Source organism: Silurus aristotelis, assembly GCF_946808225.1.
Source record: "Silurus aristotelis genome assembly, chromosome: 18".
NCBI lineage: Eukaryota > Metazoa > Chordata > Actinopteri > Siluriformes > Siluridae > Silurus > Silurus aristotelis.
The window spans coordinates 9,464,104-9,480,965 of NC_139591.1; the positions used below are offsets into that span (position 1 = coordinate 9,464,104).

The 16,862-nt window shown below is 35.0% G+C and overlaps 1 protein-coding gene across 2 annotated transcripts; it reads right to left on the bottom strand.

The window, feature by feature from the left end:
- Positions 1 to 7,488: 7,488 nt before the first annotated feature.
- LOC310741363 (lysosomal proton-coupled steroid conjugate and bile acid symporter SLC46A3) lies at positions 7,489 to 16,685 on the bottom strand. Of its 2 annotated transcripts, none has more exons than XM_083569127.1 (6): positions 16,567 to 16,685; positions 16,185 to 16,387; positions 14,352 to 15,219; positions 12,266 to 12,349; positions 11,853 to 12,009; positions 7,489 to 8,436 (listed from the first exon to the last, which is right to left on the bottom strand). In XM_083569127.1, the coding sequence occupies exons 2-6, from the start codon at positions 16,374 to 16,376 to the stop codon at positions 8,340 to 8,342; spliced, it is 1,398 nt and encodes a 465-aa protein (XP_083425253.1). In that variant the 5' UTR covers positions 16,377 to 16,387; positions 16,567 to 16,685; the 3' UTR covers positions 7,489 to 8,339. The 2 variants fall into 2 exon arrangements, with proteins under 2 accessions (XP_083425253.1, XP_083425252.1); XM_083569126.1 differs by having other exon boundaries at positions 16,185 to 16,393.
- Positions 16,686 to 16,862: the final 177 nt, after the last annotated feature.

Consider the following 16,862-nt stretch of genomic DNA (forward strand, 5'->3'; position numbering starts at 1 on the left):
TGTGTTCTCCAGATGGGTTTCCACTAGGGTCTTCAATTTTTTTCTAATTTCATGAAAACATACCAGTAAGAAAAGTGGCTATGCTTAAATGCAAATAAGTGTGAATGAATATGTAAATGTTTGTGTATTCATGGAGCCCTGCAAAGCACTGGCATTGCATTTAGGATGTTTTACTGCATCATGTTCTGGAACACCACAACCCTGACTAAGACAAAGCAAATATTGAAGCAGTATTTAATATGAATGAATGAATGAATGAATGAATGAATGAATGAATGAAATGTATGCTTTTTGGAAGGTAATTTCTTAGTTCTTGGTAAAGAAAAAAACACAGCTTTCAGATAACCTGGATGTGTAGGATTTTTACCAAGCCAGCTGACGAATGAGTCCACACGTACAATACATCCGCCGCCTTCTCCAACAGGAACTACATGACTTGAAGGAAAGAAGGAAGGATATAAGCAGGGAATAAGTAGGAAATTTCTTACACAAATGTGATTAGTAATGTTAAGACAACAGGGCTTCTAAAAACATTCATAGGAAGAGCAAGTGTGCTTCTTTTCCTATAGCTGAAGAAAAATTATAACAAATTTGTTAGACAACCCACTGTCTAAAATCTGAATTTTGCAACAAATTGAGTTTAAAATGATAGCTATATTACATACTTTCCGAGGGCGACCTGATTTTTTTCCGTTACTAGTGCTAAACACAATATACTGTAGCTATTTTTCTATACCACTTACTGTATACTTTGGAGGGTCACATGGAAGTCTATCTCAGGAAAAATTAAGTACATGGTTAGACGGGGTGCAAACTCATTGCAGGGCAAAATCACACTTTAGAGATGATTTTCAAATGCCGATCAGCCTACAGTGCATGTCTTTGGACTGGAGGAGGAAACCAGAGTATCTGGATGAAGCCCTGCAACATGAAAAGAACACATACAGGAAGAATTGGAACCCCCATAGAAGACATACATGTAAGGCATACATGCTAACCACTCAGCCTTCATAGCCCCCAAGATTAGGTTATTACATAATTTGTCAGATATTATGAATAATTTACAATCTCTGTTTAAAATTTTGATTTGTTTCTTACAGATCTTGCTCTATTCAAACAGATAAAAGCCTGGCTGAAAATAATTACATGGGAGCATTGAAAACGTGGCTGCAGAGTAGACTTTGACTATATTCAATAAGCAGGATATACAGAAAGTGTAAAGTGGTGTAATTTGTGACTGATGCAAATCAAAACTGGGCAGATATGAAAAAAATATATATATATTGATTGACTCACTGACCTTTCTGTGACTGCTCTCTCACAAGATGCTGGGTTCAATTTAAACATGACTTAGAAACCTGTAATTAGGATTGGTCTTAGCGTGAGCAGCTTCAAAGAGAGAGGCCACAGCTCAGAATCAAATTAAGCATGAGCAGGAAAATGTCCTGTTATGTTTGTGAATAAAGACTGGAGTTCACATCCCTCAGTACTTATTTTAACAATACAACAAATTCTTCTTCTTTTGGTCTCTGATTGTCATCAAATTATCACAGCATTGGAATACTCATTAATTGTCATTTATTTTTTAAAGGGCCTTAAAGTGATTCCCAGTTCTAATAGCCATGGAAATTGGAGTCTAACCTCAATCTTTACAAAAGTGGTCTTCTCTGATAACCATAAAAAAAAAAAAAAAAAAGCTGGATCAGCAACACAATAATCACGTTGTCAGAAAAGATGACACATCAAGAGCTGAAATCCAAAGGAGTTCCACTCACTCCAGTCTTTCCAAGCCTTGGATGGAGTGGAGTCTGACGGATCTCATTTAGATTGAGCCTGTGGTTTGAAACTCCACACACCAGTCTATATTTGAGATTGAAAATAAAAAGCTTGTCAATTTGCCATGGAGATGTGGTTGAGGAGGAAGCAGGCTGAGAAAGAGAGAGAGCAGCATGATATAATTACAGTCTATGAGCATGCTGACAGCTTAATGGTAAATGCACAGAGTTATAAAAGAAATAATTGACAAGAATTGTGTTAGCAACACAATATTATTTCTAAATGATGAATTACCATTTTATCTCTTCAATTCAATAGAATTTTTGTAAAGATTCTATTAAGTACCACAACTCTTATTTACTGAATAATTACATGAGTTAGACAACACCCTAAAAAAGTGTTTTAAAGTGGGGTTGTTTTGTTTAGAGGCCTTTCTCTGTCTCTCTGTTTCTGTCTGTCTATCTGTCTCTATGGGCACAGGATAATGGTGTATTCCATAGTCCAGTATGCATTTAGAAAAGTTTCCCTCTGTAGCCAGACCACAGCGGCTCTATAATTATGACTGTGGCACAAATCGCATTTGCTCTGTTCCTGCATCACCTATATACAAATGTCTGCAATATATTACAAGGAGAAAAAAAATACAAAACAAAAATATAAGCTCATTCACAGAAAGGGTAAATGGATAATTGGTACCACTTAGGTTAAAACATGAATAAAATAGAATTGTAATTTTTTCATGGTCCCATTCTTGCATGGTCTCACACCAAAGGTCAACAACAGCACTAATAGCTTTTTTTTTTTTTACTTATTTAGAAGGCCTGTGATGTATTATTTCTGCCAGTTAAAGAATCATGGTGCTGCTAAAATATATGTTGCTCATAATTAGTTTGCTTACATTAGCAGTGGAATTATAAATAGATTTCAATCCAATGCAATATAATGGTTTTATTGTAACATTTTTATAATATCCAGTGTATTAAATACAATATTAAAAACAATTCTATATCAGAAGATATATAAAACTAACCTAAACCAACAAAATATAACTAACCTGAGTAGAGACAGTTAACAGTGTGTGAGATCTAAATATATTTTTCCAAATTCTAAATTATAAATCTTGCATTATTCTAAGTTGTACTTTTCTTACTTTGCACTTTTTTTTTTTTTTAACTAATCTTTTATCAATTAAACTTATAAATGTTGGGCACTGCATGTATTGCATGAATAAAATCTTACCGTATTTTTTGGACTATAGGCCGCTACTTAAAAAACTGATCCCCATAACATTAAACCAATGAAATTTCCGATCGGAAATGAAAAAACGCACCTCACCTGTGTTCTGAGCTGCACGGCATCGGGAGAAAAAACTTTTTTTTTTTTTTAAACGCATGACAAAGCCAAAAGATAAACTCCAGATAGAAATAGTTGTGAAAGGACAGAGGAAGACAGTGAACAATGACTTTCTTGGTAGGCTACTGTTTAGATACAAGCCGTTGTAACGTGTTGAGTCTGGGTGAAGGGATAGCTCGCTAACTCCAGTTGCAACAGAAATCATATAAGCACAGACAGGTTTCCAAAACTTGTGCTTTTTTATTTTTCTTGGCAACAGCGTTATGGGTTAGTCAAAGAAACTTAGAAATGAGCATCAGAAAATATTAAAGACATATTCCTCGTCTTGAACACACGCAGTAATACCGGCAAAAAATGCAGTGCCAGGCTATTCCCAAAATACCGCTATGCTCCTAAAGGAAGCGCAACATATTTCACCCGTTACACCGTGTAACGTGTCTTTCGTTAAAGCCTGTGTAAAGTACATTAGTTTCAATTTAGGCTTATAGACAAGTGCGGCTTATTTATGTTCAAAATAAAACTATTTGTAAAATTCAGTGGGTGCGGCTTAAATATGGGTGCGCTTTATAGTCCGGAAATTACGGTATATGCACAAGGACTTTGTGCTTTAAAGCAGGAGTTTTCCAGGAAGCTTTTTTTTTTTATTTTGTGTTTGGCCTAAATACTTTGAACACTTTTACTAAAATTTATATCTTCTATTGGTTGGCGGTTAGGAGACTATTAAAAGGTGACTATTAATCTTGCTAGTCATCTAAACAAAACTAATCTATTTTGGACTTATTTCTATTTCAAATTAACTGATAATTCATAATTCATGATCATTTACAGATTTGCTTTAACCATACCACCTTGTACCTTAAAAGTTTGGTACACACAAAGTACCGACTCACGCATCGCATTTCAGCCACCATTTAAGTATATCTACTAGTGGTGGGCGGTCAGGGCCAGCAAAGCCTTCTCTGCTGGCCTAAACACTTTTTTGTCCAATCAGATTTCAGCCTCTATGTGCTGCCATGTCAATCTAATCTGCCCAGGGCCTTCAAAGACTGTACTGCTGGTCATTTTACAATAGAGAATTTTAGCAATGGGTATGTTTCTTTAACCAATTATTTTCAAATTCGCCTAGCTGGCCCAGAATAGCGTCAGCATTTTTCCGCCTTCTGATTGGTTGGTCAGAGGGAAACTGTTACAGCCAAGTTTAACTGGCAAAACACATCTGTAGCACGCTGCACACATTAATACATCTGAGTTAGACTTTTTTATGCCTACAGAGGAAGGTGTTCATACACTTCAGTTCAGAATTCAACACAATCATCCCTTAGCACCTGATTGAGAAGCTGAGCCTACTGGGCCTGAACATCTCCATCTGCAACTGGATCCTCGACTTCCTGACTGGGAGAACTCAGTCAGTCCAGATTGGGAACAGTGTTCTCAGCCCACTGCTGTTTACCCTGCTGACTCACGACTGTGTAGCAATGCACAGCTCAAAACACTTAATCATGTTTGCAGATGACACGACCATGCTGGGTCTGATCAGCAAGAACAGCGAGTCAGCATACAGTTACCAGCTATTTAGACAATAATAGATGTATGTTAATTCATTTTCAGAGGACAGTAAATCCATACTGCTATACAAGCTGCACATTGACTACTCTAAAATATATCCAAGTTTTATTTTGAATTGGGGTTACAAAAAGTTAAGCAGTATTATGCATGCATGATCTTCAGCAGGAGTGAGGTGATAGAGGCTCCAAGCAGAAATGTGTTTAATAGCATGGATCAGGCTGATCAGGATGACAGAAGGAGTAGGGATCAGTATTTTTGAAGTAACATATGTCGTAAAGAGAGAGAGAGAGAGAGAGAGAGAGAGAGAGAGAGAGAGAGAGAGAGAGAGAGAGAGAGAGAGAGAGAGAACCAAGATAAAGTTGTAAATGAAAAGCAATTAATGAATGAATCATCTCTTTTGATTCAAAGCTGTGTAAACCCAATGTGAGCATCAAACATGGCACCCCCACCCCCTACCTCAATAAACTAGTATTAATGTGTAATGTGTGGGCACTCACCAACAGCTGTGCCCTGTTTAATGACATGCCCCACTGTTCTGTGCCTGCCTGCTATTAATGCCATGGGCTGGTGTGTGTGTGTGTGTGGGTGGGTGTGAAACCTATATGGCAGATGAGAGAGTATACCACAAGCAGAGCATGTGTGATTTAGCTAGTAAATGAGAATGGTAGAGTGAGAGTGCACTTGAAAGAAAGAGCGTGCCAAGACTGCAGTCTCCAGCAGCGCGGTGGTGCCGAGTCAGCTGTGAAGTGGAAAACAAAGAAGCAATCTATCCTCTGAGTCTAGATCCTGTTCACTACACACACACTCAGATGGCTCCATGCATTCATGCATTACGGCTTCAGAACTTTCTCACCCCACTCAGAGGAGGCTGGAAATGGCCAAAAGACTTGGATTCAGTCTGTAATCATACATTCTACCAAATTATTATAATAAGACTGACCTTATCTTCATACACCGAATGATCCTGATTACTTTTAACTCTAATTTCACACTGTGCATTCTTCCTTAAAGGATAACTTTATTTTATGAATTTTGGATTGATGTGATTCTACTGTGAACTTTTAGGAACACTACATCAGGCATCATTGTGTGTTGTTTTGTCTGTTTCAGCAGGAATGTTTAAATGTCTTAAGCCAAAGTACATGGTGGTGGTGGTGGTGAAGGTGAAGCAACCTTTTGTTCTGATACCCAAAGACCTGGAACACATTACCAATAACATTCCTCACACTCCATCCATCAGTGCTTTTAAACAGCTAAAACGTGTGCATCACTTTAGCTTGAAAATAACTGGTCCTGGCATAATACTTTACTTTTATAGTATAGTAATGTGATTCACATTGTTTATTTAAATTTTTTTGTACTAAATCATATTTACTAAATATTTTATTCTCCTCTGTCGGTCATAGGTATAATTTATTTCAATATTGTAATTTGTCCTTTTTTTCTGACTAAGCACCACAGAGAAGCAAATATTACCTTCTTCATCCTGGATTTGTGGAAATCTTTTAGACTGATGCTGGCAGCTGAAGCTGTGAAATGCAAAACGCAAGTTCGGTAAAAATAAAAGTTTTTATTTACCCACACCCCAATTTTTTTCAGATCACAAAAAAACATTAAAATTAATAACAGTCTTAATATTTGACCAACGTGAAAGAAAAGTGTGCCAAAAGAGGACAATTCCTAATAAATGTAAACAATAATAGACTTTTAGTGAACAGTGGTGAACATATAGTACTAGGCCGCATGGTTCGCGAGCTGCTTGTTTACTCACACACTGACATCTAGTGGCCGTCAAGAAAAGTGTCTTGAATAAAGCAAAATTGTAGTCGGTATCACTAATTATTTAAAAGGAAAAAAGAAACATCCGACTTTGTTCATAGGGAAATGTCTTACTTACAAACAAGTGTAAAAATTTAACACATAACAGTGGTAATACCCAGTCACAGTTAAGTGTGTACACTTTGGGCTGAGCAATATGACCATATGATATCGATATCATGCTAATTAATGTCTTTAAACTAGCAATTGCACACTGATTGGAAGCAGAAGCTGATACATGATTTTACATGTATTAATATTAGAACAATGATTTGTTGTCTTATTGGTTATTGTAGAAATGTCTTCAAGTGTCATATGATCATTTTGTCAAATTGCCCAACTGTATGTACAGTGCAGGTAATATAAAGCCAAAGGGTCAGTATCATCTCAACAAAAAACATTACAAATTCTATTTTGTTTTTATTGTAGTAAATATCCTCATATCAGTTGAGTGAGCGTTCTTTTTCTTAAAAATGTTTCTTAAAATGTTTAAAAAAAGAACAGCACTAGTTTTAGTCCAGCAAAATAAATATATATATATATATATATATATATATATATATATATATATATATATATATATATATATATATATAAACAATTTACCAGACAACAATATGGCCTTTAAAAAATGATGTTTTTTTTTTTTGTCCATATATACATTAGTATTCCTTGCATTTACCCTCAAGTGGGATTTCATGGCATAAATCTACACAAACGCAAAAAAAAACCAATATAGCTAGCAAAATATTTTGGTAATAAAACACTTTTGTAACTGCATAAATATCCAAGTGTTAAGAGTCTAAGTTATCTGTTTAGCTATTACACAATTGTATACGATTCAAAGTTTGCGTTTATTGTTCAGAGTTTATTGCTATTTCGCCCCCTAGTGGAATAAATAGAGACTAGTTTAATGTTCATTTCATTTATTTAAATTTTAAAGTCTACAAGAATGTTTTAATAATAAATATTGCGATATATAATATTTTTTCAAATTTTATTTCCTGGGCTGGAATAGAAACTATATTTGGATGCTATAATGCCTATTTTTGACCTACTGTAACACAGCCAAACCTTTAGTGGCAAAAAAAAAAAGAAGAAAAAATAGAGTAACACACTGATAAAGCAAGAATGATTGAAAACATGCAGGTTTCTAAATATACAGGTTTTTGGCAGGTTTCTGAATCAACAAATACTCATCACCACAGTAAAAAAATATTAACAATACCTCATCCAATCCCTTTACCCTGTATTGGACTGACCTACTTCTGATATTGCCTACCTGCAAATGTAACTATAAAAAGGCACTTCATAATAAAATACCTGTAATACCAAGAAAATAATAATAATTAAAAAATCTAATCTAATAATAATCAGGTAATTTCCAACATTATAACACATTTCATTCTTCTATACATTGCTGCAGCTGTAAAATACTTTTTCATATTCATTTGGACAAAATCTCATTGAACATTTGAAAAAAATAGCCCATATAAAAATCCTTTTTAAAAACTTCACATATGTTCCACCAAATCAGAAATTGCAAGAATAGTTAAAAATACATTTCCTTCATTGTAAAGTATAACATGACCTGGAGCACACTTCCAGTGCATATTTGGGGAACCCTTATTCGGAATGTTTGTGTGAATTCCCTTATTAAGCATTTTTACATTTGCTACATTTCACAACTGCAACATTCCTAAAGTCAAGGTTTTTGTAATATATAAAGTGCAAAAGGTAAAAATGTAGTTTAAAGTACACTGCTCACTGATCTGAATATACCCAGATTCAGACAGAGTGGTGCGAGAGCGCTGCTTTCTCTTTTTCTAGGCCACAGGTGTGTTGTCCGTTTCTTGAGTTTCCTCTTGTGGCAAGAGACTCTCGCTTTCACTAGTATTTTCCAGCCCAAAGAATCGAAGAATGCTGAAATAAAGGGGAAGTGAAACATTAGTGAAACTAATCTAGGTATGTAAGTATTTAACTTTACAAATATGTAGTTTTAAATAATCGTCGGTAGCATTCAACTAATTCTTTCTTCTGGCCAACAATTTACATTTATTTAATACCCACACAATTTTAATCAAAAGCTGCTTGATGTAAAAGGAAAAAAGTTACACAAATAAACCATGTTAATCAAACATCTGCTCCTTCTTTTTTTACTTAATTATTTCAAGCAAATCAGCATCAGTGGATCACATGCCTGTTAAAATGGTTGATTTTTACAATGTAAACAAAAATGTAATATAAGATAAACGTGAAAATGTGAAATTGTCCTTGTTTTACAATAATCTGGTTGCATAAGTGTGCCGACTATTGAATAACTAGGAACATGGCTGTGTTCAGAATCTCATGTTCATATGTAATCAGCGTACCACTGCCATCAATTACATCAAATAATTCTGACTACATAAATCTAATCCAGGAAAACATTGTCGAAAATCATTTATTATATCAATTTAAATGAAATGTATTATTTTATCATTATTACTCCAAAATGACTGATAACATCCTAAACCCCAAACCAGACATAGAACTTCAATAGGAACATGCAATTACATCAGCAGTCATAAAACCTAGCAGAATCCAACTTTATCAACTAGCACCATGCTTTCTCCTCTAACAATTGAACATCTGACTGCAAAACAAAAAGAAGTCACCTTTAACATAGCATTTCATTTTGAAAACACTTCAAAATACAATAGCGCTAGGCCTACAGCAGACAAAAATGTGGAAATCAATAACACTTAAAAATTCTATCAGTGGGTTTAATCAAGTAAATCTGTACACAAAAAATCTAGTTCAACAGCAATGAAAATTCAGTGCCAACTAGGTGGAGTTTATAACCACTTTCCACATATAAAACCCTTTCATTGTCTTTTACTTATTTATGTTATTGTGCCTACTGCCACAATTTATATGCACTCATTTCCACTTGTACATATCTTTATATAAGATCCATAAATTCTGCAAATGCTATCCTGACACTACCTTGTCAGTATATATATATTTCTATTTATTGTTATACTTAGAGACTTCTAAGTGTAAGACATAAAACCCATTTTAAATGTATTTTATTTAATTTGAGCTTTGTCTCTAAACATAGTATAAAGGAAACATAATGTGTACAGTCATGAAGCAAGCTCAAGGTCCTTTTTTTTTTTTTGGTCAGAGTGTATTGATTTTCACATGATTCAGTCCAGTAGGGTCAAGTAAACATGACGTCATTTTTTTCCCTAGTTTTGTGAGCACTTGTTGATTAAACACAGAAAGACAAGTTCAATTTGGATCCCTATCTGTAAACTGATTAGCAATAGCATTAAAAACACTGACAGTTGTTATGATAAGCACAAGTTTACATGAATAATATTGATTATCAGTAAAACGGCACCTGTCAAGGGGTGGGATATATTAGGTAGCAAGTGAACAGTCAGTTTTTCCGAAGATGATATGTTATTCTTTTTATTAATTATTAAAAATAATTGAAGAGCATAAGATTCTGAGCGACTTTGTCAAGGGTCAAATTGTGATGGCTGGACAAGTGGCTCAGAGCATCTCCAAAACTGCAGCTCTTGTCAGGTGTTTCCACTGTGCAGTGATTAGTGCCTAGCAAAATATGGTCCAAAAAGGGACATCTGGTAAATCAACAGCAAACTCATGGGCTTTAAAGGATCTAATAGCAATATGTGAGAACATGTACCTCATGTACTACATGTCACCTATAACTTACAGTACCTACTGTAATATCTCAATTGTGTGGCTGATTCGGGCAAATTAATTGTATTAGTACCGATTTTTAGATCTAAAAATCTGTTTTGTTTTGATGCTTGTTGAACCACTGAATATTTTTGTCAGTGTATAAAAGAAAATGGTAGTTGGTAAAGTAAAGAAAGTTTCAAAAGAATTGTCAAAAATATTCCATTAATGTTGAGGGATGTATTTTTTACCCTAATACATATTATTTTATCCAAGAACTGCTACTATTAGAAAGACTGTCCTGTGTGCGCTTATTCCAAGTGTCCTAGTCACAATAGCATCATAATGAACATCCTGTCCACACACTGTCGACTTTACAGTACACAGATAAAAGTCAAAAGAGAATCTATCCAGAAGCAAATGTGTTTCCTCTTGAGTCCAGTTCCTCTCAATTATTTTTTCTATATGTTATTTTAAGACCATTTTTCTTGCCATTGTTGCCTTCTAAACTACTTATCATGGACACATACAGTTGAAATAATTCTGTATTTCTATAAAGCTGCTTGTTGACAATGTCTATTGTTTAAAGTGATACACATAAAACTGAAATAAAGCTTCCATATAGCTGGTTTTAACTTACCCTATATAAAATATTTCTTCTATTATTATTATTTCAAACGGATAAGCGGGAGAAGATGAATGATGATGATTATTATTTTATGACTAATTCAAAAAGACTATGACAGATTGTCCATAACCTAAAGCATAGCCATAGTTTAAAAACCTGTTTTCAAAGAAAAACATATAGTCTTTCATGCAATAAAGCTCCCAGTAGGGAGATGTTTAACATACAGAGTAGTCTTCAGTTTCAGCACTTTCTAACATTTACTACAATTTCTGATATGGAAAAAACATCAGGACAGAGGACTTTGCACTTTTAAGCTTTTTGCTAACATGACATGACACTGGAAAATGCAAAGTCCTGTTTCCTAAATCTACAGTATTTTTGTTACATTCATTTCAAGAGAGAAAAGAAAATTAAAGACCTTTTAGGGAATTATTTGGGAACTGTTCATGATATAAGTGAGAACCGGGAACTTGTCTCATGACTATTCTATATTAAATTTCTAAACCCTTAAATTACCACAAACCAATTTTTATTTCATAAATGTAACTTTTTTTGTCTTTGAAAAATTGGTGTGGTATAGGAGCAATAAAAATCTTTTGGAGCTTATTTGTTTTTAGGTATTAATATCCTATTAATCAAATTGTATATATATTTGTATGGGCTGATTTAACGCTTTTCCTCAGTGGTTCATGTTTATCAGAGACCTCACAGAATGCTCACTAAAAGAACAGTTATCATGAGTTTTTTCCATAATGGTTTTGTAGTTTTTATTTTTATTTTTAATGATTATGTAGCTCATTAGTTGGTCCTGTCCGAGAAGCACAGAGACGCATACTACTACATACTACAAATGTTACATGACCATGTGTGTACCAGACTGCCATTAAAAGTTGTTTGTCTGATTGGAAAAAGATGCATCTGAACCTATTCACACTTATAATCCCTTTATCACATCACCCAGGACACATGTTTATTCCAAGTATGAACTCTATAGAAAACCATATGCCCAAATTCTTACCCAAGCAGACTCATGGGAATAAGGCACAAGACACCAGCCAGGAGGAAGGCAAAGCCAGAGAACCAGCCCACTGTAGCAGCATAGATGCTGTTGAATGCTGCAGTTGCCACGGTAGTTGTTACGTTATCAATGGCAGTCACACAGGCAAAGAGTGCACCTTGAACAAGCAAAAGAGAACAAATATTTAAACAGAAAAATATTGACTTCTGATTTCTCTCAAAGCTCATATTATTAGAAAGATTAAATAATTACATCATTAAAGGACAGGTATATGTCCTGACATATAAGAGTTTTGCATGGCTGAGTGTATGTTCATATGACAAAGCAGGAATGACAGAAGAGCACTTGATACAGTAACTTGGCTGAGTAAGTGTTTTTAGTTGCAGAACAGTGGTTTAGTGGTTTAAACATACCTTGCTCACTCTTTGAGACCATCTTCGACATTATGGAGCGCATGACAGGAAATGGCATGATACCCAGGAGCATGGGAATCCTCACTACAGAAAAGAAAATTGTAATAATTATAATTAAAAAATGTTAGTTTATAGTAATTTTTTTTAGCTTATTATTAATTATTATTATTATTATTATTATTATTATTATTATTATTATTATTATCATCATTATTTTTATTGTGTATTGAAGAAAGCAAAGTATTGTAATTGGACACTTTGGCCTTTGTTACAGTCGGCTGGAAAAGTGTCACCAAATTGCAATAAGAAAATAAAGCTAAAACTAAAACAATGGAAAAGAAAAAAAAACATTAGTTTTAGATAAAAAAAAAAAATAATAATTATCTTAACTGCACTATATGGGCAAATGTTTGTAGACAGCTGACCATCACGCTTTTATATAGTCCCTCCCCAGATGTCTGCCACAATTTGGAAGCACACACCAATATAAAATGTCTTTCTATGCATTAGCATTAAGATTTTGATTCACTAGAACTAAGTAGTGCTAACCTTCTCCAGCATAACAATGCCCCTGGGCACAAAGCAAGCTTCATGAAAACAGGGTTTGCCAAGGAGAGAGCGGTAGAACATACTTTTGACCATGTTAAAAGTACTTTGTGTTTCATACTAAGCTGTAATGCAATAATAGCTGTTTCAAGAATAACTATAACATGCATGTACAATGCTGACTGAAAACAACATGAAATTTTAGAACATTAAAGAGAAACAATATTTGAGTCCTTGATAGATAACATATAGAGCTAAATCAAGGCGAGGTTAAAATACAGTCATTTATTGCTGATCAGCATTTCAGTCTAGCTGCTTATGCCATGTGAGAGGATTTCTGGTTTAAGCAAAGATAAAGGAGTAAACATGAACAATGTAAAAATGGCCTGTTTTGCTTCAAACTATCATGTCTTCCTGGCATCATTTCTATCAACAGCAGATGTTTATGGCTTGAACGTTCACTTAGATCAGGGGTCCGCCAAACAATAGCCCATTTGGAACGGCCCTCTGAAGGGACATATTTTGACATTTCAATTTTAAATACTTTTTACTCATATCATGTATGTATTTGATATTAAAGATTAGCTTTCAAACTAAAATTTCCCTTAGTTATTAACGAAGCATAATTATTTGTTAGATTTACTCACTAACCAACAGAATGGTACATTTAACATAACATTTAAAAAACAAAATGACCAAACGGGGACAATTTATTCTTGTTTTGTTAAATACTGTGTGTGTGTGTGTGTGTATATATATATATATATATATATATATATATATATATATATATATATATATATATATATATATATATATATATAATTCTTATTTGTCTGTATGGTGCATAACAAAATAATAAAAATAATCTAGCATTAGGGCAAATAAAATCATAATAAAATCTCCGCAATAATAGTGGTAATCCCTCCGGCCTATGTAATTTTCTATTACAGAGCGAACTCCCCACCCCCCACCCCACCAATCATTAAAAGAAAAGAACAATTATGTGGTCCTCCCTGAAAAATAGTTTGAATTAGATATATGCTAATAATGCTTCTTTAAAGAAAGGTAATATTTTGAGTAAAAAATAAATAAATAAATAAATCATTGAAGTCACTTTGTGTTTGGAGCGCCTCAATATGTGTTGATGTGTTGTTGTGTGTTAAACTCAATACTGTAAGTAAGGAATCAAAGATCAAACACTGCTTCACAGTGCATGCTGTTATAATGCGGAAATAATCAGTAATGGTGTGATGCAGCCTGCCTCCTACAAATGTTTCCTGATTTATTGTTTCGAGACAAAGTTTATTATTAATTTCTTTTTCAATAAGAGCATGTCTTTAAGGGTTAATTCCTGTAATATCAGACCAATTCCTCTGAGTACATCTACAATTAAAATGGAATACAATTGACATTGTATTCTTACTTGTTTATGTAAAATATGTCTGTCAAAGTAATAAATATACAAAAAAAAGTCTTTTTTTCATTTCGCTCTGTTTGAATATGTGTAGTCATAAGTAGAAACTGTGGTGAAATTTACCAAGAAACATCAGAAGTGTGGTTTTGATGAAAGCCATCATCACTAAGCCAATGAAAACGGACAACATCCCAATGAAGATGATGTTTGGGGAAGAGAGGCAGCATGATAACACATACACCCCAACGAAGCTGACAGCAAACACAGCCGTGGACAGAGCCGAGCCATAGCCAATGAGGATTTCATTCCAGCACAATGGTTCATTTAGCTCGTAAAGCGTGACCAAACTCAGGCCTCCAAAGTAAACAAAACTGAATGAGCAGAAAATGGTTATCAAGAGTATAAGCAGGCAGTTCCTGCTCCTGCTTCCCCGGGCAAAGAGTTGGTAGATCCCAAGAGTTAGCTTCTGCAAAATATGAGGGTCGTTTTCAGCACAGTTCGTGGTGTCAATCACTCTGCTCTCCTCCAGAATAAACACTGCATAAACCAGATTGAGCACATGGAATATGGCAGCAGTGAAAAAGGGCCAGTTAAATCCTGTTGCATGCAAAAAATAGCCGGTGGAGATCACGGCAACGCCGGAGAGAAGCCCGAGCATCATGTCCAGTCCGGCCATCCGTAGCATCTTCTGCTTTCCATCCTCACACAAGTCAGCCACGTAGGAGAAACAACCACCCAGGATAGTGCCAATGCCACCAAAGAGGGAGCTGAATATGGATGCTGCGATTAGCAGGTAGAGGTTAAGCTCAAAGATGGACACTGCTAGAAGGCACAAGCAGTAGACCAAAGAGCCTATGAGAGGAAGAATGATGGTGATTTTACGTCCACGCTGGTCACTATAAGCCACAAGGACAAGGGTCATAGGGAGACTGGGGATCATGGAGAAAAGTTCTGAGTACATGGAGAACAGCGATGCCGCTTTTTGCACTTCCTGGGAAAATACAAAAAGTACAGCTGAAAAATAATGACTGTAGAATTACAAAAATCTAACTATGTAAATCAACCTAGAGGGTAAACACATGAGGCAGAAAGCAATGCTAACCATTTTGGTGTTAGTCATGGTACATGAAGAAAAACAGAAAGAGAAAAGAGGAAGCAGAATGCAGAAGTTACTAAAAGAGGTCATATTTTGACATTATAATAATAACAACGTGTGTGTGTGTGTGTGTGTGTGTGTGTGTGTGTGTGTATATATATATATATATATATATATATATATATATATAAAACAAATATAACAAATGTCCTTCTCGTCGTCAGTACAGAGGACCTTTTAAAGAAAAATCCCCCTTGAACGAACTTATATTTAATTAGTGAACTTTTTCTGCTGTTCAGGATTCATTTTGAAATTAAACATAAAGTTGACTATTTAGTTTAAACACTTCTCCTTTTTTTTTACCTTCAGTTACAGTCATACCTAAAGAGAGTGATTCAGCATATCACTGAACTGGAAGTCTATGCTCTGTTTAAACGAATATGGTTAAAAATCCTCCTCTTTCGCAACAGAACCACTATCAAAACAATCATGTTTTTATCTTGTATTTGATTTTAAACTGGATTTCGGGTAAATTGTGACATTAAGGATTACTAGAAAATGGAGGAAAGGGGCTCTTGCTGTTTTATTTTTGGGACCCAACAGCTGACCGACTTGTATTTTTTTCCTCTGATTAAACACCAGCTGCATTTGCAACATCCTGATGTCAGTGCAGCACAATTCTCCAGGAAAACCAGGATTACCACATCAACCAATACATTGCCATCTGAATCACAAAGCACATTGAATATATTTTAACCTAAACATGTGTGCATTAGTTTTAGGGAAGATTAAACTTGTTAACAAATGCAAAAGCTTGCAAACACATACAGGAACAATCATTTGCAAGACTGAAGACTTACTTCATACTGGCTGGAGAGGTTGCTGGAGTGGTTCGTGTCGCACTGGGATGAAGTGTCCATTACCGGGTAGGACGTGTTGGTGATCTGCTGCCACAGACGGCGGTACACATACTGCTGCACCAGAGGATACACCATAAAAATGGCAAACGCGTACACAGCCACCACCGGCTCCACCAAATACAAGCCCTTCATCCCGACAGACCCTGGAACTGAAAAAGAGGCAACACATCCCATGCACATTACATTAAGCTCCGTCCGAAACCAAAATGTCATTTGAGTTAACACTCAAATCCTGAAATGGTGTATTATTAAGTGGTTCAACTTAATCGTCAGATACATATTACTACCAACTCTATTTCAATCACACTAGTAAAAAGTTTACCTCCGTCTGATAAAGTAGACACAGACAAAGATTACGACTCTGTCATAAACCATAAACCATACTGCTGTTGGTTACGAATTGACAGTCTTGTGTGTTGGCTGATACTAAACTGTTCCTGTTTTCGGTACATCCTGGAATCTCATTGGACAATTATCCTGAGCCAATCATATTCATGGGCGGGGAGAAGCGCTTCTTGTCTCCTCTGCTCAACCTATTCTTGTATCAATAACCAATATATTACTATCTAACTTTGTGAGCTTCAAAAACTATAGAAGTGTAGTGGAGACAAATTAATG